The sequence below is a fragment of the Danio rerio genome, chromosome 2 (assembly GCF_049306965.1).
Source record: "Danio rerio strain Tuebingen ecotype United States chromosome 2, GRCz12tu, whole genome shotgun sequence".
Classification (NCBI taxonomy): Eukaryota; Metazoa; Chordata; class Actinopteri; order Cypriniformes; family Danionidae; genus Danio; species Danio rerio.
The window spans coordinates 24185119-24207840 of record NC_133177.1 but is presented as its reverse complement, the minus strand read 5'-3'; the positions used below and the strand labels follow the sequence as shown (position 1 = coordinate 24207840).

At 34.7% G+C, this 22722-nt stretch overlaps 2 protein-coding genes across 3 annotated transcripts; one reads left to right on the top strand and one right to left on the bottom strand.

Annotated features, from left to right (window-relative positions):
- The first annotated feature begins 3298 nt into the window (after positions 1-3298).
- Positions 3299-5250, top strand: lyrm4a (LYR motif containing 4 a). Its single transcript, NM_001164241.1, has 3 exons — positions 3299-3474; positions 3903-4023; positions 4806-5250. Exons 1-3 carry the CDS (start codon positions 3389-3391, stop codon positions 4866-4868), a joined length of 270 nt encoding a protein of 89 aa, NP_001157713.1. The 5' UTR covers positions 3299-3388; the 3' UTR covers positions 4869-5250.
- Positions 5251-9527: 4277 nt separating this feature from the next.
- Positions 9528-17512, bottom strand: arpc5a (actin related protein 2/3 complex, subunit 5A). 2 transcript variants are annotated; one of them, XM_068223155.1, is made up of 4 exons: positions 17277-17512; positions 14915-14988; positions 13744-13920; positions 9528-12453 (listed from the first exon to the last, which is right to left on the bottom strand). In XM_068223155.1, the coding sequence occupies exons 1-4, from the start codon at positions 17413-17415 to the stop codon at positions 12391-12393; spliced, it is 453 nt and encodes a 150-aa protein (XP_068079256.1). In that variant the 5' UTR covers positions 17416-17512; the 3' UTR covers positions 9528-12390. The 2 variants fall into 2 exon arrangements, with proteins under 2 accessions (XP_068079256.1, NP_919359.2); NM_194378.4 differs by having other exon boundaries at positions 14915-14987; positions 17276-17505.
- Between the last annotated feature and the right edge of the window lie 5210 nt (positions 17513-22722).

Below are 22722 nucleotides of genomic sequence, written 5' to 3'. Positions count from 1 at the left end.
CCCCCTACTCACCCGCCCTCCTCCTCCGTCCACTGTTCACTTTCACTTTGTACTGCGACTCTCCAAACCTCTTCACTTTTTTCTGCGACAACCAACCCCCCCCGGCTCTTAACTTACGTCCATGACACCCTACCAATATCCAACGGCTCGCTATCGAGCAACGGCTCGAACCACACTGTTCCAGTTACTATGACCTAGAATAGCAAAATCAAGTAAAGGAGGTCGAGCCTTCTCTTTCATGGCTCCTACACTCTGGAATAGCCTTCCTGATAACGTCCGAGGCTCAGACACACTCTCCCAGTTCAAAACTAGATTAAAGACCTATCTGTTTAGTAAAGCATACACTCAATGCATCACCTAGCGGGTTCCACACTGGCTTCGGCATCTTGCTTATACACTATGAACAGCAGCTATGCTAATTATTCTCTTTATTCTCTATTTTCACCTGGGGATACTCATCCCGAGGTCCTCAGATTAGGCGGAGTCACTGATTGGATCCAAGACCAGATCCAAGACCAGATCCAAGATGATCCCAAGGATTCCATATCCGGGACCAGGCCATATCCTGAGCTGCTGCTGCGCTGATGGTCGTGGGGAGTGGAGAACATGTGTCTGATTCCAGCAACGCTCCAGGGACAGACGAGTCTTCATTGAGGCCATCTTCCAGCATAAACCACGACGAATGAAGTTCTGCACAAGACTTTTGGCCAGCGGAGAAATTAAAATGGTCGTGCCCAACTGAGTCTGGTTCTCTCAAGGTTTTTTTTCTTCACTCCCATCAGGTGAAGTTTTTTTTCCCTCTCCGCTGTCGCCACTGCCTCGCATGGTTCAGGATTGGTAGAGCTACGCATCGATGAATTTGCTCTTCAGTGTTTGAACTCTCAGTAATGATTAAATCACACTGAACTGAGCTAAACTGAACTGAACTGAACTTAAACACTAAAACCTGAACCACACTGTTCCAGTTACTAAGACCATTTATGTGAAGCTGCTTTGACACAATCTACATTGTAAAAGCGCTATACAAATAAAGCTGAATTGAATTGAATTGAAGCTGAATTTAGTTAATCCAATTCATCTATAGTGCATGTCTTTGGACTGTGGGGGAAACCGCAGCACCTGGAGGAAACCCACGCCAACAAGGGGAGAACATGCAAACTCCACACAGAATTGCCTACTGGTCCAGCCAGGACTCAAACAAACAAACGTCTTGCTTTGAAACGACAGCGTTACCCACTGCACCACTTAAATTCATTCATTCATTCGCCACAATGGAATGAGCCTCCAACTTATACAGCATATGTTCTACGCAGCAGATGCCCTTCCAGCTGCAACACATCACTGGGAAACATACATACACATTCATTCACACATGTACACTACTGCCAATTTTTGAATACCCAATTTACCTATACCACATGTCTTTGGACTGTGGGGGAAAACCACAGTCGGGGAGAACATGCAAACTCCACACAGAAATGCCAACTGACCCAGCTGAGGCTCAAACCAGCGATCTTCTTCCTGTGAGGCGACAGCACTACTGCGCCACTGCATCACCACCATCTAAATTGATTAATTAATTTAAAAAAAATTAGAATAATCATAAATGCTCTTTAACACTCTAATACGAAAATCTAAGGTAAACATCAATAAAATTGTCTAGTTAATTAATACACATGAGTCCTGTTGTGTGTGTTGGCTATGTTTGTTTGTTTTTCCACATCATTTTCATTTCAAGATGCCGCTCCAGTCATTGAAAGAGGCCCCATCTGCACAGTCAGCCATAAAGTGGCCTTGGGGATCTGCTGTTGTTCCCCAGACACAAGCACTCTTGTGGATAGGAACTGTTCTTTAGACTTTAAATTGTGATATTAAGTGCCCCATATTGCATAATCTATAGAAAGGAGTGCTGAGTTAGTGGTAAGTGGGCCATAAATTAATCAAAGGTTAGTATTGATACAAATGGTTTAAACATTGTTAGCATAACATATGATCAGATTTACAAGCATATCCAGATTATTACAGAGCAAAGGTGTGCAAAAATTCACAGATCTTTTGAAGATCACTGAACTTTTATTTAATTTCTTTCTGAAGTAAATTACTGTCCAAAGTCAATGCTATAGTGATTTCTCAAAATGAGACAAACGTGCTATTAATTTAATTTCCAGGCTCTTATTTGTCAGATAAGACACTTCTTTAGATCTTTAACTAGCAGAGGACACCAACCAGGTTTAAATTCCAGTTGGGCAGAAATGGAAACGTGACAGTTACATTGCAATGTAACCTGCTTTGACACTAGCGATGTGATTGTTTGTGATCAAAAGTTTAATTATTTTTCTCTCACCCCCCCCCCGCACATGATTCAACTGAAAAATAATGATTAAACTTTACCCCTAAATGTACTTTTTAAAACTCACAAGCAGGGGTAAAATGTTGGCTCAGTGGTTAGCACTGTCGCCTCACAGCAAGAAGGTCACTGATTTGAGTCTTGGCTGGACCAGTTGGCATTTCTGTGTGGAGTTTGCATGTTCTCCCTGTGTTGGTGTGGGTTTCCTCTGGGTGCTCTGGTTTCCCCCACAATCCAAAGAAATGTGCTATAGGTAATTTGAACAAACTAAATTGGCTTAAGTGTATGTGTGTGCATGTAAAAGTGTTGGGTGCTTCCCTAGTACTGGGTTGCAGCTTGAAAAACATATGCTGGATAAGTTGCCGCTGTGGCAACGCCTAATTAATAAAGAGAATAAGCCGAAGAAAAATGAATGAATGAACTCACAAGCAATGTTGGACTCATCAGTTAATTATGTAGGTCATTTTAAAGTAGGATTATCTAAATACCAGGGAAAGTAACTACTGTTATTTTGTTTTAACCACTTCTCTCAATAATAAATGTTAAATTAATAAAATGGACACTAAATAAACAAATACAATGAATTACTATTATTATTATTATTATTATTATTATTATTATTATTATTATTATTATTATAACACATACTATTCTACACTATTTTAATGTTGGTGTGTGAGAATGAAAGACACCTGTAAAATGTATTATATAATTGTAAGTAGGCATAATATAATAGTGGAACACAAAAAATGTTAAGATGATTTAGAACTTTTTTTATTTATTGCTCAACATAGGTCCAAAAATAAATTATGCTTTCCTAAGAAATCTAAATAGGCCTATAACAGACAGACAGACAAACAGACAGACAGACAAATGTATTTTTTGTCACATAAATGTTCAAATATATCGTCTCAAAAAATGGTTAAAAAATGATTCACCTGTACAATATTTGTGTCCCTAATGGCGGATTCTCACTCTAGATGGCGATGTTTTATACGAAACGCAACGTAACAAGAGAAGAAGCACGACACGGAAGTCAACATGGCGTCGTGCAGCAGGGCTCAAGTGATCTCCCTTTACAGGATGCTTATGAAGGAGAGCAAAAAATTCCCCTCATACAATTACAGGTTCGTCTCTGTGCATTGGAGAGTGAAATATAAAGCAGGACGACTTTAACGTTACATATATTGCCTTGCATTTTGTTTTTGTCCCGCTTCGTCACTTTAGTGTTTGTTTTTGTTGTTTTTAACCTGCCGCCACCCGAATTTAATTCGCCTAAGTTTAAAAATAACTACGTTTTACCGAAAAAACGAAAACATAATTAGGCTTCTGTAGTAAAACCGTGGCAACACTAAATTAATCATAGTTTTGCTAACGTTACATGTGTAAGAGGACTGTTTGCCAAAAACTAAACTAGATTGTTTCATAACAAAACCGGTGTTAATTATCATAAGTTAGCACTGTTAATATTACACATTGTTTGAATTATTTTGTAGATTGAACAAATATTAACCATCACCAGATTGTTTGCTGTAAGAATGCTGTTTGTTTGTAGAACATACGCACTTCGCAGAGTGAAGGATGGCTTCAGGGAAAACCTTCACGTTGACAATCCCAGAACACTGGATTTGCTCATAAATCAAGCGAGAGAAAATCTGGCAGTCATCAAAAGACAGGTGAGCTTTGTTAAATAAGGTGTTGACCAAAAAGTGAAAATTTCCCCTTCCTGGCGTTCTGTGTCTTTTGGAGTTTTCATGATCAATAATTGTGTCATTGTAAGATGTAATATAATTAAAAATAAAAGTAATGAATAATATTAATCTTTTAATAAATTAAAGTTTTGGTCAAACTTGAAAGACCACTTGAAAATTCATTTTGTTTATTGGATTTACTCACTTTGGATTTACTGTTTATTTATTTATTTATTTATTTTTTATTTAAAGGGTTATGACTTAAGATTTAAGAATGAGGTCCAATTTTTACCCTTATAGGGAAAATAAACGACTCAAAAAATAAATAAAAGTGTATAAAAAATCATAGAAATTAAAAAGAAATGGTTTGAATTTTCCAAAAAACGACTTTTCCCAGACACAAAATTATTAACGTTTTTTTATACTGACCCTATGAAATGTTATATGTAAGCAAAAAATTACAGCTAACAAAATGGAGGCTCTCTGTGGGGCTAAGTGTTTTGTTTTAGAGAAAGTGACGTCAGCAGTTTGATATAATGTAATTTCACTATTTACATGATGGGTATCCTCAGGGGCCATGGTTATAAATTTAATTTAATTTTATTAATCAGCAAGGTTTTATTACTTCAGTATGATGAACAAAAATGTTTAAATGACCTGACTCAAATAACAGAATTTGAAGAATTAAAGGTACTAACAATTATTTGATTTAATTCTATGTAATTCTACAATAATGTTTTATTTTTATCTCTTCTTTGTTCATTAAGGTTTCCATTGGTCATCTATATTCAGCTCAGAGGACCGTTGTGGAAAAAGAGCCTCATTTATAAATGTCTTCAGGATCAAGAATAGGTGCCCATGAAATATGGGTTGTGGATGATAAATCAGTGTAACCAATGAGCCGCACCACTGTCTGTTATTGTACATTAGAGGAAACTTTAAATGTAACATGTTGATGTAAATAAATATATATCTCAAGCAAATAAATACGTATTAAGCATGTAAATATTAGATCACTGTAAAAAAATTAAAAAGCTGATTTATAGTAAAATATTCATCTAAAAAGACAAATTCTGTTATAAGGTGTGCCTTAATAGCAACAATTATTCCAATCAATTAATTGGAAAGATGTCTGACGTTTATAATTGCTTAGTAATAACTCCATGAACTACAATATTAATATCTTACTAATAAACAATACGCCTTCTGTGGGATTATGGAGGGGATTTCAAGAGTTTAGTTTTACCTTTTATCAAAACAAAAATAACATTTTACTCCACAAACTTAAAAAACGTTGATAATCATATTTATTTTTCATTACAATTTGATTTGTGAGATTTTTTCAGATACCCAACCTTACATCAGTTAATCTCAGATCTGGTTTAAATAAATAACGGCCTGTGCAAACCGATTATAATGATAGTTTAAAAACAATTTGTAAACAAACTAAGAAAAAAAGAATAAGAAAATATTATGAGGATGGTCTACTGAGCAAATGGAAGCAAGAAAAGACCAAGGGCTCTATTTTGACGGTCCACGCGCAGAGCGCAAAACGCAGGGCGCAAACGCTTTCAGGGCATGTCAGAACGCATTTTTGCTAATTTAAGGACTGGAAAATCTGCTTTGCGTCGTGGCGCATGGTCGAAAAGGGTTGAGTTTATGTTCTTAATGAGTTATAGGTGTGTTTTGAGAATAAACAAATTAGAGTCTCATCTCCCATTCCCTTTAAGAGCCAGCTGCATCGCGCCAAGAGTGCATTTGCTATTCACAGGACGCAAAGTAAGTCTAAGTGGAAAAAAATGAGCATTTCACAAGCAAACAGTTAACAGTTTTTTTTAACAGAAAACTGTTAAACAGAGCATCTACTGCGTGAGAATGAGAGACAATGGATCTACTTTAACATTCGCTCTTGGATAGGGAAACCTTTACGCACAGACATCAATTAGTCTATAAATAAATACTTTTGTTTGTTAAGCGCAAATATTCGTTTCAAAACTATTTCTAAATTCAGTTCTAATTTCCAGCAAACGAATAATTGAATAATAATAACAAAATGTGCTCAAAAACCTGAGTTATATCCTAAAACACATGCTGTGCCCCATATGGTCTAAAACCTGCAGGTGGGCATATCTAAGCTTGTTTTTAATAAAACAAATATAAATATGGATATATTAAATAATACTGCTAATAATAATAACATTATACAAAAGCAAATTGTTATGAATGAACTGAAAAAGCCTCCCGAGATGAAGAAGACATAAAAGCAGTGATTTTTCATATTTATGTAGGCTAGAAAATAATGTTTTGTAATATTTTAATCCTTTATATTCTATATCTATTCTTATTATATCCTATATATACCCTTAATATTTAAATTTTTTCATATGTAAAAATGTTTGCCTATTGCTCTCTTGTGTGTATTAAGCAGTGTGTAAGCGAGGCGCAACTCTGCGCCGGAGTTTAGACCGGGTTAGTTTTGGTCTAATGAAAAATCTATTATAGATTCTCAAAATAGCAACGCGCCAGCGGTCCACCTCAGAACGCCTTCCTTTTTAGACCAGAACGCCTATGGGCGCACAAATGAGCGCTAATGCATTTGCTATTTAAACAGCGTAGTGCAACGCCTCAAAACGACTCTTGCGCCAAGCTGAAACTACCAAAAGACTACTGCGCCACGCCACACTGTGCCGGGTGTATGATAGGGCCCCAAATGCTCGTCTCTTGCCTATGTGATCCTTTGAGCTGATGCAAAAATAAAAGATCAGAGGACCCAGAGAACGGACTTGCATTCTCATGGAGACCAGTCTTGCCAAGTTACAGCAGAAAACCATGAGAACACAGAACACATCCTGTTGGTCACATGACTTTCACGTTTAATGGAAAGCTATTTCAACATTACAGCATTCATACAATGATTAATTGTTTTTCCTTTTCCATACGAATAACAAAAACCTTAAAATAAAATAGACTTTAATATGAATTTCAACAATTAAACCTTTCCATAGGAATCTTTACTTTCACTGTCTCTATTGGGGAAAGCTCTGAGTTAAACAAAAATGGTAGATCTTGATCATCATTCATTTTCCATTGGCTTAGTCACTGATTTACCAGGGGTAACTACAGTGAAATGAACAGTGAATTTCTGTGGAGAATTTTGGTAAAAATCTGCGGATTTCTGCGGAATTATTTTGGGAGTATCATAACTGAAACCTTAATATGTAAAATAAAATATAATATCTTTTTAACTTGTATTTAATGTTTAAAATGCAAATCCAACTAGATTCACTTTATTTTGTTACACAAAGCAAGTCTCTCAAATAATATCTCTACTAAAAGACCGAAAATATTACTGTACAAACTGCATTGTACATAAATCAGGCGAACATTTTCATATTAGTCATTAATATTACTGAAATTAATTTAAAAACTGAATAAATATAAATTTACAAATTTACTCGAGTAAATAAACATAATTAATAAAATCTGCGAAAAATCTGTGGAATTCTGTGCGCGCAGATTTCATGTGGGCCTATGCTGCATGTCTTTGGACAGTGGTGGAAACTGGAGCACCAGAAGGAAATCCAAACAAGCATGAGGAGAACATGGAAACTCCACAGAGAAAATACCCAACTGGCTTAGCCAGGACTCAAAGCAGTGACCACCTTGCTGTGAGGCGACAGTGCTAACCACCGACTCATCTTTTGGTTTTGGACATACAGAAAGCGACTGCACTGCGTCCATCTTCTGCAAAAATATTATAAACGTTCAGAATATAACGCGATGTCTGCAGAAGCTGGAGACAAGTTGACATTATCACTGTGCTTGCCCTGGTTCAGTCCCGCTTGTCACCAAGGTAAAGTATGTGATACTCACACACACACGAATAAACGTTATGAAAACGACAGTCTGTTGTACTGTTGGCAGTTCACTTCAGTTATTTGGTATGATGGCATTCATACCAGAAGTGAACCGTACCTTTCAGGTGGACACGTGTACGGTTTGCGGGTGCACACCCAAGTTCAGGAGACACCTTCACACTAGCTAAACCTACTGTACTCTGACGTCAAACAAATACAGGTTTGGACCAAAAGTGCTAACGTTAAAGCACCTTTATTTAGCTACAAAGACTTCAGTCGAGTGCTGTGCTCAATTCTGCATTCGATGCATCTTCGACATTGAGTTCTTCATGTGTCCTCTGGTCTTGTTGTTTTGAGTACTGGTGCAATTTAACAACTTTGGTTGATGTTATACAAGAACAACGCAAGATCTACGCATATTGAGCCAGACTATCTTGGACAATACTGACTAGACCAGTGTTTCTCAACCCCGTTTCTGGAAGACCACCAGCTCTGCACATTTTCTGATTACCCTCATGTTTCTGTTTGCTCCCGTTTTGACCATTGCCTGCCTGACTCACAGCTAATAAACTTCCTTAAGACCCTCACCTCCATTGCCACTCTGACTCTGTTGTTAGTCATGGGCCTGCAGTATCACAAGTATTCAAATTTCAGATTTTTTTTTCCTACAAACAAACTTAGCATTCTGTGATAATGAAACACAACTCTTTGATAAGCAGCTGGACTCTTGTTCCTCTACATTAAATGAATTGGAATAAAAGTTATTCATCTTTCATTTCTATTTTGTAGAAAAAAAGAGGAGTACAAAGTATCACTGGTTGAATTATGATGGTTTTTAATTTTTCACTACGGATTTATTATTGCGCATTGTACTCGTGACTTACCAAGTTTTTCAAATATGAATAAAACACAAAGCAAAATATCAGACTTCAGTGTGTAAAGACCTTTAAGGTTGGTACTTCTGACTGGTCTCTGGACAGCTAATGTTGGGTATCCTTCTCAATCTAAGTCCATTACCCATTCCACATTCCTTCAACACAGGCCAGGGAGCTCATTTGCATTTAAAGAAACATGCACAAAAACAGATCCTTTTACTCTGACCACAAAATTGACATTTTCAATATCTAAAGAGTATTTTGAGATAAAACGTCTTGCGTCGACCCTGGCCATAAAAGCGTACCGAACCTTACTGTACCATAGCACTTAGTGGAAATGGACCACAAGTGTGTAGTGAAGGGTTTTACAGCCTTAAAACATCTATAATAATTGTAAAAAATAAAGCTGGCTACTTCGCAGATTTCGCCTATTGCTGGTTATTTTTAGAACGCAACTCCCATGAATAACAAGAGACAATAGACTGCACATAACTTTATGTAAAAAGAGGCATTATATGTGTTCTTTAAAATTGTTGCTTTTCTTATCCACAGAAGGGTGAAGGATTTCCCTGAACAAGGTACATTACTATAGCAGTCCTGTTTTTAATGATGTTCTATATATAGTCAGTTATATCTTACTTGTTTTGGACGCATACATTCTTAGTCATCATAACATGTCTGTCAATTATGTTACCGGTCACAATTTACGAATAAAACACTTCATACACATTCCTTACCAATGAACACAAAAACCCTCCAAGATTTGCATTCATTTATTTTTCAAAAGGACCATACAATATAAAAGGAATATTTTATAAGGCAGTTGGTAAACTAGTTCATCATTTTTGCACTTAATCAAATGATTGATTGGCATGATGCAGATCTAACATTCACTTGGAATGGTCAATGAACAAGTGGAGACTTCCTTCGGTTGTTTACATATGGCTTCAAGTATGGCGAAAATAAGTGAACCACAGTGGAAGCAAAATTCTCCATAGCAGCTTGAACTCCAGCTGCTGTGTTTGGTGGCAATTGTGAGAAAACACAAACACTTGTGTGTGTCTCCGAGGTTTGCTTGATCATCAGCACCTGACATAAAGTCTGAGTTCAAAGTATGAGATAAGAAACGATGTTAATCACGTTGTGTGACTGGTAAAACACCCCAAAATGATGCGATATGCAAAACATACACAAGTGTTTCACAGACAATTCTAATAATACTCAACGTTATAAAAAAGTAATTCACTGTTTTTGTGAAGAGTACAAAAACACTAGTATTAATCAACCATTATGACAATTAAAGAGTTTTTGGCAACTTAAGAAAAGTTATTCCCTTTGTTGTTTCTTTGAACGTGATCCTTGTGTGATATGAAGCAATGGAGATGCTAGAAACCGCATAAGCAACTCAAGGGACTGTGGAGGAAAAGAAGCGCTTGATCACAAGAAACTGAGCTACAAATCTCTCTCGTGAAAGCACAGGCGTTCAGATTCAGCTCACAACTAATATATTATGCATTGCATGCAAGCAGGAAAAGAAGCAAATACTGATGTTGGCATTCTTACATAAACCAGCTCTGATTATGCTTTGAGAAAGGAGCAGATAAGCTTGATCCCACCACGCTAAGTGTGACTTTTTAATCTAAAATATTAGAACTTTATTAAATATGAATTCCTAGTTTATTTATTGCAATTGTGAATTCCAAAACATATAAAGATAGAATTGAGAGAAAAAAATTCAGTATTATGGAAAAAATAAACAAATTAAACTCAGAAAAGTGAAAAAAAAACTGCAAAAGAAAAAGGAGATAGATATAGGAAATAACCCAGAATTGTGAATAATTGTGTTACTGCAAAAAAAAGCTTATCTTGCTTCCAGCTTTTGTCCTGTTTCTATGATATTTTGACATTATTTCTGAAAACAAGACAATATTTTTTGCTTATCTAAAAATGTTTTTTGATTAAAATAGCACCTATGATGAAAATCAACTTTATATGTTGTTTGTACAGAACTGTGTGCAGGTATAGTGTGTCCACATTCATCCTGGAGTGATAGAAAGAAGAGTCTCTTTTTATTTTAATTTCTGACTTTAAAATAGGACCCAAATCCCAGTGATTTTGAGGCCCACTGTAACGTGACATAGGAGTGTGGTTTCCCCACCCACCAAATTGATTGACAGACACCATGTTTATATAATAGCATGTACACATGTCCACAGAATTTTTTTTTTTGCAAATAAACTGGAATTAAAATATCTTCCAACTCTCTGTGATTAAGTTTTATAAGTTTAAAACATAGCATGTTCAGAAGAAAAGAAAGTAAAATCACAATGTAATTCTTAACTAATATAATCAGCACGGCCGCATGGTGTCAGTAAACGCTAATGTTTGTGTGTGCAGTTCAAACGACATTTGTGTCAGACTCATCATTTCAGTCCACCACAAATAAAACTGAAATAAACTTGATATTGTCGACTAATGAGCTGTACTTCAGCTTTATCCGAATCTGTCTCTGTCACTGACTGCTGTTTATCTGATGTGACGCATGATGAGAAGCAGACACAAGCGTAGGAGCGGTGGGCGGGGAGAAGCAGCTAATTTGGACAAAGTCACAACTACAAAAACAGCTACAATAAATTCACACTCTTAAATGGGATTCTGAAGGCTTTGATAAATAATCTGATGAGAATTTGAAGCTGAAACTTTACAGACACATTCTGGAGACACCAAAGGCTTATCTTACATCTTTAAAAAAAGGTTAGATAAAAATCACAAAAAAAATCACAAAAAATTATTCGGTAAAGAACTCAGAATTGCAATTGAATTTGAATTTATAATGGAACAAATAAACTCTGACCAAAACAATTCCGATTACTAAAAATCTGAATTGTAAGAAATAAAGTATTATTTTCTTTTAGTTTAAATATTCATTATTTTTTCGTGGTGGAGACAGGCTTCTATAGAAAATGGAATATTAGGTGAACATCCTACATAAAACTAAAGCTTCATCACTTTCAACCAAAAATGTAATTCTGTCATGATTTTTTTAAACCCTCGTGACTTTCCAAACCTGTAGAAACTCATTCATCGTTTTTGGAATGTTATTTGTACACCAGAGAATCAGGAATCAGGAGTCAGGAATGAACTACTTTAGGGCTATTTGAAACATTTTTAAGGTCAGTAAATGTTGACAGAATGGCCATTTTTGGTTGAACTATTCTTTAAAAAAAGCAAGAATTTTATAGTACCACCATCACATGCTGTTGTAACAACATGACTGTGTAGCGCTTTAGTCATGTGATCACACATACTGTTTGTTCTGTTATACTGAAAGACTCTACAAGCATGGGAATAAAGTATGTGAATTGGACAAATGTCTGTGCTTAGTATATATACTGAGGTCAACAAAAAGATCCCCTCCCCCCCATCACCTTTCTGTTAGCATAGCATAGATCCAAGGTGCTTATCTTTGCTGCAACTCATCCAAATGGGACTGTAAATGTTTGATCGTTTTAAGAAAAAGTGAGCGACTGGACACCCTCCACAGTTTGGCAGTGTGGGTAGAAAGCAGACCACGAGGGCTTGTGCCAGCCAGTCCCTCTGCCAAATCCTACCAATGAACGTTACACCGTCTTCCTGGCCGTCAAGACTCGGACTATGGAGCCCACGCCACCTGCGGACAAAGCCTAACACAGACACACACACACACAGATAAGCTAAGTTTGGCTTTGATCTAACAGTTTCTGCAATATAAGTCACTTTTAAAGACTGATTTTATTTATTTATTTATTTTTTAATTAAAAAAATTATATTTTAAATTGAGCAAATCTGTTCCATATATCAAAAAACGTGAATAATAAGAATAATAATATTTAAAATAATTATTAAAAATCAGAAATCAGATATTGACAATTATTTTTTTAAATGAATTGAAATAGCAAGACTGGTGCATCACTACTTTCTATTCTTTCAAAATGAAGGTGAAATCTACCATACATCAGAGCACACTTCTGAAGTTTGACTTTTTCACAGAATGATCATTAATGATTAACTTTAACATGTTAATGTTAAATATGGTTATATTAACAAATTAACATGGTATAGTCAGAAATAATAGTAAATAATAAAAAATCTAATAGTAAATTTTTTAATTAACTTTAATTATATTCATATTATACTTGATTTCATTTGTAGGTCACTTAAAAAAAATTTAAAATATATAATAAAAAAAATAATTAAAAAATAACAGAAATTGTTACAAAAGATATGGTGGTCAAAAATACTGACTTTGTTACCAATCAATATTTAGATTTAAAAAAATGACCACTTCCTGCTAACATTTGAGCATGTAAGAAGAAAATTCTGTCACTATTTATTAACCATGAACTGATCAAAAATCGATTTGGGTTTATTTCTTCTTTTGAGCACAAAAGAAAATATTTTAAAGAATGTTGGAAACCTGTACCCACTGACATCCATAGTGTTTGTTTTTCCAACTTTTCCATCTTTCTTCAAAATATCTTCTTTTGTGTTCAAAAAGAAGAAAGAAACTCAAACCGGTTTATATCCACGTGAGGATGAGAAAATAGTGAGTAAATGTGCATTTTTTGGAAAAACTGTATCTTTAAGCACATCTGATTGGCTTTTGAGTTCACATGCTCAACAGAGATGATTGTGATTGCCTCTGAAGGCTTCACCACATAAGTAAATTTGAGTGTCGATTGGTACAGAAGCCGATACTTTTGACAACCCTAACGAAATTTGCATTAAAGTATAATTAAAGTATTTGTATTAAAGTATAATTTAATATAATGAGTATTTGTATAATTACAAACATACTAAAACAGGGGGAAATGGAATATAGAAATATTACAATTAATAAACAGAAATCATGAGAAATAGAGTTCATATTAGGTTGGTGCAACTTATTTTTTAGGAAACACAGTTAATCTAAAATCTAATTATTAAGATGTTACCTTTTCATGCCACTGAAGAAGAATGGCACTGCTGTTGTCAGAGGGTCTTTCGAAGCCCTTGTAGATATACTTCATGAGCAGATCTACTCCAGTCTTATCCAGAGACTGAACAGCCTTTTCTATATCGCTAGCCTTGAAAGAGCTGAGCACTTTCAACACCAGACCTTCAGCCCGATCCTGCACAAACGCACACACACACACACGCACAAGCACACGCACACGCACACACACACACACACACACACACACACACACACACACACACACACACACACACACACACACTCATCAGCAACTTATAATATGAGATTTTAAATACTTTATTGCAATATATGTATTTTTATATATGTATTTAAGATTACATACCAAAGAATCTTGTCCAGCATATTAATATCAATAGTACATGAGAAATCAAAACTTAAAATGTTTATCTAGCTAGCTTACATTGTTATTGATAAAGTGAATAATAAACCATCCATAAATAACCGTTATAAAATACAAATTTAATCATTCAAAAAAAGAAATATTGATTGAAGTTTATTTTATTGTGAAATGTTGTCATTACGTAAATTTATTTATGAATATGCATTTTAATAGTCTAATATTCAACATAGTATTTATCAAATACGGAGTAATCATCATAATTATAAGCAATATTAATATTATTTCAAACCTTTGTGCTTAATATCAAGCAAATCACAAATAACTGATTACATGTCATTATTTAAATTAATTTATGAATATGCACTTTAATATTAATAATATATTCTATGTTTTCGCTATCAAATACAAACAGAGTAATCCTTATAATTATTAGCATTAATAGTGACATTATTTAAATCCTTTATGCTTAATATCTAGCAATTGACAAATAACTGATTACATGTCATTATTTTAATGAATTTATGAATATGCACTTTAATATTAATAATATATTCTATGTTTTCGCTATTAAACACATACAGAGTAATCATTATAATTATTAGTATTAATAGTGACATTATTTAAATCCTTTATGCTTAATATCTAGCAAATCACAAACAGCAGACATAATCACGGAGATTTGAAGTTGAAGGCGTTGGAGAAAGAAACTTTGGAGACGGTTGAAGATGTTCATGGTAAAAGTTGAAATAGTTTGAGAGACTACAGACAGGTTTTACGATAAGCTCACCTTCACATTCTGGTTTTTGGTGTGGATGGGTGGATTCTTCAGCACTGCCTGCAGGGCTCCCATCAGGTTACCTGTGTCTTGCGCTAAGGAAGCTAATAATCTTTCAGATCATCTTTAATAACATTCACTCTCAAATGATATCTACAACAGCATAAATAAGAGCTCCAAGACAATGCCGGCAAACACCACGTTGTTTTCTTACCCCCCCCCCCCATTTCATTCATGAGGTTTTGTTTGTTGTTGTTGTTTTTTGTGGCTTTTCGCAGAAAATTTTCCTTTTAATCTAAGGTTAAATAATCATGCAAAATGCATGTTTCCACCCGACTGAAGTGCTGATCTATATTATATCATATATCATATATATATATATATATATATATATATATATATATATATATATATATATATACATCAGTCATGTGTCAACTTTTTTAAGGTTGAATGCTGAATAAATAAGTTTGCCATAAACCTACAGGACAATATTTTGCCATAACTATATTAACATCTGGAATCTGAGTGTTCAAAAACAAATGTAAAACAATTTTTACAAAAATTAGGGTGGTCAAATGTCTCGACTTCGTTACCCATCAATACTGAAATGTAAAAAATGACCATTTCCTGTTAACATTTGAGCATGTTCTTAAAAAGATCATCAAAAGTAGAAAATTCTGTCATTATTTACTAACCATGAACTAAACTAAAACCAGGTTGGGTTTATTTCTTCTGTTAAACACATAAGAAGATATTTTAAAGAGTGCTGAGATCCTGTAACCACTGACATCTATAGTGTTAGTTTTCCAACAATTGAAGTCAATGGTTACAGGTTTTCAGCTTCCTTCAAAATATCTTCATTTGTGTTCAACAGAAGAAAGAAACTCAAATAAGCCACTTTATACACACTTGAGAGCAGTAGGTAGTGTAGATAGTCACCTCACTGCAAGAAGGTCACTGGTTCCAGCCTCGGCTGGGTCAGTTGGCGTTTCTGTGTGGAGTTTGCATGTTCTCCCCATGTTCGTGTGTGTTTCCTCCGAGTGCTCCGGTTTTCCCCCACAGTCCAAAGACATGCGGTACAGGTCAATTGGGTGGGCTAAATTGTCCGTAGTGTATGTGTGTGAATGAGTCTGTATGAGTGTTTCCCAGAGATGGGTTGGGGCTGGAAGGTCCTCAGCTGCATAAAACATGTGCTGGATAGGTAGGCGGTTCATTCCGCTGTGGCGACCGCGGATTAATAAAGTGACTAAGCCGAAAGGAAAATGAATGAATGAATAAACACTAGAGCAGGGATGGCCAAACTCAGTTCTGGAGGGCCAGTGTCCTGCAAAGTTTAGTTCCAACCCCAATCAGACACACCCGGGCTAGCAAATCAAGCTCTTACTAGGCTTTCTACAAACATCCTTGCATGTGTGTTGAGGCACCCTCCAGGATTGAGTTTGGACACCACTGCACTAGAGAATGAGAAAATAGTGAGTACATTTTCATTTATGGCTGAACTGTCTCTTTAAACACATCTGATTGGCCGTTGAGTGCACATGCTCAACAAAAATGACTGTGATTGGCTCTAAAGGTCATCGCTTCCCCACATTTCCATTGGTAAATTTCAGTAGCAGTTGGTAAAAACTATTTATTAAATATAATAAATAAACAAAATAGAACAATTAATAAATAATAAAACACAATAAATAAAATATACTGAGAAAATATGCCTTATTTCAGTGTTTAGCACTGCACACTATTAATCTAAAATTAAGTTTTGAAATATTTACAGTAGAAAGTAAAAGAGTCTTCATGGAAGATTATCTTACTCAATATGATTTTAGCATAAAAGGAAAACAGATCATTTTGATCCATGCAATGCATTTAGGCTATTGCAAAATAATAATAATAATAGCAATAATAATAGATACCCATAAGACTGGTTTTGTGGTCCAGGGTAACACATGTTGAACAGATCAGTGGTCTTGCCTTTAAAAAGCACATCAAACGACAACCGGAAATCGGTGGCATCCGGAAGTGTTTCTACAGCAACCCCATTCTAAGTAATTGCTGCCCTATCTAAAAGGCTAATCTTTATAAAAGGCACTTTTTAAACACTACAACCACAGTTTACTATTTTAAAAGAAACTTGATGAGTTGGTTCCCGGACACAAACTTGTGAAGTCAATGTAAAACGTGCATGTTTGAAATGAATGACTGACTACCACACCCATGTCTGGAGAACAGCACAATAATAATAATAATAATAATAATAAATATAAGCAAATGGACACCAACATAATCGCGTGCTTTTTTAAAACGACGAGTCGAAATGCTGAAGAAAGTAAGCACAAAGTGAGCAGCAGGAGCTGTGGAGCAAAAGGATATGATCTGATGAGGGAATCCACCTCTGCCTCATCCGGACCCAGCTGATTTTCTCCGCCGTCCTCCTCGTCCACAAACTTGTTTTCGTCGTACTCGTCAACATCCACCTTCCTGAAGCGGTCGGACACTGTGTTCTTCGACATGGCTGATTGCGCGAGTCTATCAGTCGGGAAATGTGAGTTTGTACAGAGCAGTTTCGGCTCTTTCAGGAAGCAGATCACTGCTCGTTGACTTCCGCATAAAAGCCGCCTAGTGGCCGAAGCCGGAAACAGCACGTGTTCACATGACGCACTCTAGGTGGCAGCAAAGGACAAATAATAACGAAGATGATTATGATACTTAACGACGAGGATGTTGCTACTAGGACTACAATTAATGCAATAAATTACTAATTTGAGAAGAATCATGTTCTGGATATTAGTTATACTTTATATACCAAACTAACAAAATATAAATCTGTGTATCTAATTTATTCATTCTCTCTCTTACTCAGGGGTTACCACCACAAAATGAACCGCCAACTTACCCAGCACATGTTCTATGCAGAGGATGCCCTTCGACCTGCAACCCATCACTGGGAAACACCCATACACACTCATTCACACACATACACTATAGACAATTTAGCTTACCCAGTTCACCTATAGCGTATGTCTTTGGACTTGTTGGGGAAACCGGAGCACCCGGAAGAAACCCATGCGAACACGGGGAGAACATGCAAACTCCACACAGAAATGCCAACTAAGCCAGCCGGGACTTGAACTAGCGAACTTCTTGCTGTGAGGTGATTGAGCTACCCACTGCGCCACCATGACGCCCGTTGTGTATCTCAAAATGTCCGTCTGTCTTTTTATTCATTACTTCCATTTTGATCGATATTTTGATTGTCCTAATATCATTTAACCTAATTGTTTATATGAATTAATTCATTTTACTAGTTTGTAGAATTTTTTATTTTTATCTTTTAATTTTAATGTTTTAATTTTAAGTTGATTATAAAAGTAAAATGGATATTGAAGCTTTATCTATCTAGAACAGAAATGCCCAAACTAGGGCCCACGAGCCAAAGTTGGCCCTTGGTAACCTTTGATTTGGCCCACTATCCCATAGGAACAATACTTGTAGGGGTTGGGCAATGCCTTTAATAGAGTTTGTCATTTCTAATTTAACATAACATTTTGTTTGTTTGTGTTATTGTTGAGCTAACTTAAACGTTTCAATTAAATGATTAGTTTTTTTTTAAATGTACATACAGTCACTCAATGGATAGAGGACAACGCACGAGACAATACAAAAGGATGTGCGGCTTGACTAGTGTGGTCAGCATTGAACTCCACCGTGTTCTAAATAGAATTGATTGTTTTTTATTCTAATATGTTCATCATAAACACATTAAAACACATTATATGATTAAAGTAATGTTTTCTATTAAGTTTTAAATATGATTAAATAAATTAGAAATTTACCCATGGCGATGATAATGTAATGTATATGTTATAAGTTATATAACTTCAGCCCACAGCACTCAATCAGGTTTAGTCCCTGCATAAGCAAAAGTTTGGGCACCCCTGATCTAGACTGCAAAAAAATCAGTATTTAAAAAACATAATAAAATAATCAAAAAAAATATAAGTACACGTTAAGGTACATAACATGTGTTAATTCTTTAAATAATTGTGCTCTGATTGCTTTGATCTGACTTATTTCTTATTTAGTTTCCAGCACTATATTATGATAATGATGCATTACTGATGCTACATTCTTTAGGTAAACTTTATTTACTGCATACAGCAATCCAGCAGATTCCCGTAAAAGGTTAATTAAAACGTTTCCAAAGGTGAAAAAAGTCATGACTATATATTTGATGAATCGATTAATTGATACCAGAATGTTCTCCCAATGAATAAAAGGACTAAAAGCTAATTATTATTTTATATGGACAAAGCGTCATAAATTAAATAGATGTTTCTCATAATATTGAGATCTTGGATATTTTGAGGTTTTGGCATCAACATATTAAGATCATTATGCATTTGCCTTCACAAAATGTCTAGTTTGCACAGAAAAGATATACAAATATACTTTAATTCTGCAGTTTAACAAAGATTGAATATCAAACATATTATTGAAAAGTTGATAATTACTTTATTATATGTAAAACAATCATATATAAACAGATTTCCCTTTTAAATAAACATTTCTAAACATAATAGTTTTCTAATAACGGATTTATCTTATCTTTGCCATGATGACAGTAAATAATATTTGACTAGATATTTTTCAAGACACTTCTATACAGCTTAAAGTGACATTTAAAGGCTTAACTAGGTTAATTAGGTTAACTAGGCAGGTTAGGGTCATTAGGCAAGTTATTGTATATTGATGGTTTGTTCAGTAGACGATCAAAAAAATACAGCTTAAAGCGGCTAATAATTTTGACCCTTAAAATGTTTTTTAAAAAAATTCAGAACTACTTTTATTCTAGCTGTAATAAAACAAATAAGACTTTCTCCAGAAGAACAAATATTATCAGACATACTGTGAAAAATTCCTTGCTCTGTTAAACATCATTTGATGAAAAAACTCAAAGGGGGGCTAATAATTTTGACTTTAACTGTATATTTTAATATGTTTGAACTTACTGGCTATCCTACTGATCAGTTTTAGCAGCAGGTTTATTAAATTGGTATGATTTTGGTACCATTTTGGTATAATTTTATTATGCACTACATGTAACAAACCATACACACATACACACAGTCGTGGATGAAGCACCTTAATACAGTATTATTTCAGTAAAAGTATTTGAGTAAAAGAACAAAAGTTTTATGTATAGCCTACCTAAATTAAAAATAAAATAACTAATTAATGAATGAGTTTCTCAAGAAAACTATTTCACTGCATTACCCAAACTTTTCATAGACTCATAGGTCCCACTTTATATTAAGTGGCCTTAACTAATATGTACTTACATAGGAATTAATAGTTTGTTACAATGTACATATTGTGTAAATACATGTATTTACTGTGTACTTATGCTTGATTAAATACATGTATGTAATTACATCTGTAATTAAATTTTGTAATTAAATTTGTAAATACACTGTTGACCACCCCTTACACCTTAACCCACCCTTAAACCTAACCATGCCACCAAACCTGTCCATAACCCAACCTCTATCACAACTCAAAAGCACCACAATTGTTCTCAAATGTACATTGTATTTATTTTTTCTGATGTACTGTAAGTACATAGTAGTTAAGGACACTTAATATAAAGTGAGACCGACTCATAACTAATACTGAAAATGACTGACATTAAAAGGGTGCAAACACATCAAAATAACAAAAAAAAAAAAAATGGAAATGGCAGATTTTTAAGCATTTTAACAGACTGATCTCTTACAGCATATTTAGTTCTGACAGTTGCGACCTAAATATGATACAATATTTACATTTCAATTTTAAATGCTAAAATTATGCATTTGTAACTTAAATTTCACAACATTGTAGGGATAGTTCACTTCAAACTGAAACTGACTATTGTATATAACGTAAATAATTTGTCTTACAAAAAATGTATGGTTTTTAAACAGAAGTGTGCCACTACTAACTGTACCCATTGGGTGATGAGCCAATAAATTATATTAAAATTTTTGAATGAGATCGAATTTAGATGAATTAACCACGTAAACAAAAAGTTACAAATAGTTGTGAGATTGCATCGGAATGGAAACCATTTACACACCTTCACTTGTCACAAGTAGTTTTGAGTGTCTTTCTTTTGTTCAATAGAACAGAAAAAAGCTATTTGGAAAAATGTTGAGCCCTATCACCACTGACCCTCATAGGTTTTTTTTTTCTACTATGGAAGTAAATGCTTACAATTTTCCAACATTCTTCAAAGCATCTTTTGAGTAAAACGAAACTCAAAGGTTTGGAATAGGGCTGCACGATATTGGAAAAAATCTGACATTGCAATATTTTGTTTTGCTGCGATATATATTGCGAAATGAATATAATTTCACCATATTATTTGAATAGCTCTGTATGGGATTGTATGGGATGATCAAGTCTTTTTCTACACAGAGCATCTGCATTAAAATATAATAAAGTAAAAGCATATATAACTATGACAATGCAAAAATACATTTTCTGGGGTCCAGCTTTATTTAAATAATTAAAAAAAATAAAAAATAAAAAATAAAAATGAAAATATCTAGATCTGTTCAGATCTAGTTTGGAACCAGGGCTTGACATAAATGCCAAATACAGGTAGATTTTTAGTTTGAGACCGTTTGTCAATGGATGCGTGCAGCACGACTGATAAGTGTTCGCTCGAGCAAAAGAAAGCAGGTGAATACCAAATGAATGAGAGGACGCTTAGGCACACAGTGATACACTTAGTGAGATTCCCGCTCACTGACGACAGTCGCGCGCACAGCTGATGTGATGTACGAGAGTCTCCATGCCTGGAAATGAAACTGATGCGTTTCACTTTAAAATAGATTGAAAGAAAATGGTGCTTCTGCATGAACAGTCCTGCTTCTTTCAAGAGCTCAAGATTTTTTGATTGCTGCTTTCACTTTGAACATTCTTTGAAAAGATTATTAATGGGCTTAACGTTAACCGTGAACATCCTTTCACACACGGAATGTTTTTTTCACCGGCTTTTATTTGCTGTTTTTGTTAATGTGGTTTAATTATCATCCTTTACAATAATGTTGCTTTAATAGGAGATTAACTCTCCACTTATCTATAGTTTACTGGTGATCTGGAACCCTCAGCCAAGACAGACTGCAGTGTAAAGTTTTAGATATATGAGAATAATTTCGTAAAATGTCAATGGTTTTTTGAAGAAAAATTTTGTTGGATAAAAAGTGATATTTAGCTTGTTTTGACGCAATATTTAAAATTTGTGGCAAGGAAATAATTAATTAGTTTGGTGTGGCCAGAGGGGAAAAAAAAAGAAAAATCTTTAGTGTTGAGCCCTAAAAAGTCATGTGAAATAAAACTAATTGCAATGCGACACTGAAACCACAACCCATTTGTTCATGCTCAAGGTCACAAAAAAGTGAAATGAATGAGGAGGCATGTGGGCATAAAACAAAATTTAAATCAAGTAATTTTAGCATGCAAAAGTCAAATTAATGCATGAAAAATATATTTTCCCAACAACATAATTGTGGCTAGTGAAAATGGCAAGTGGCTAGAAAACTACTAGCCACAGTGGCTGGTGATCAAAGAATTTAATGTCAAGCCCTGTTTGGAACAACTTGAGGGAGAGTAAATCATGAGTATGTTTTCAATTTTGAGTCAACTATTCATTTTAGCGCACACTGAAAAAAAAAGATTGATTGGATTTGCTCAATTTTTCTAAGGTACGATGTTCAGCATGAACTTATTTCAAACAAACAAATTAAGTTAAATTGACTTTATTTGTTTAAATT

What these genes read in the sequence shown, in the direction of transcription:
- lyrm4a (NM_001164241.1), top strand. Translation starts at nt 3,389, where the DNA reads ATGGCGTCGTGCAGCAGGGCTCAAGTGATCTCCCTTTACAGGATGCTT. An exon ending in TTCCCCTCATACAATTACAG is followed by an intron (nt 3,475 to 3,902) that starts GTTCGTCTCTGT and finishes GTTTGTTTGTAG; the next exon opens with AACATACGCACTTCGCAGAG. An exon ending in TGGCAGTCATCAAAAGACAG is followed by an intron (nt 4,024 to 4,805) that starts GTGAGCTTTGTT and finishes TTGTTCATTAAG; the next exon opens with GTTTCCATTGGTCATCTATA.
- arpc5a (XM_068223155.1), bottom strand. Translation starts at nt 17,415, where the DNA reads ATGTCGAAGAACACAGTGTCCGACCGCTTCAGGAAGGTGGATGTTGAC. An exon ending in CCAAAAACCAGAATGTGAAG is followed by an intron (nt 13,921 to 14,914) that starts GTGAGCTTATCG and finishes GCGTTTGTGCAG; the next exon opens with GATCGGGCTGAAGGTCTGGT. An exon ending in TTCTTCAGTGGCATGAAAAG is followed by an intron (nt 12,454 to 13,743) that starts GTAACATCTTAA and finishes TGTCTGTGTTAG; the next exon opens with GCTTTGTCCGCAGGTGGCGT.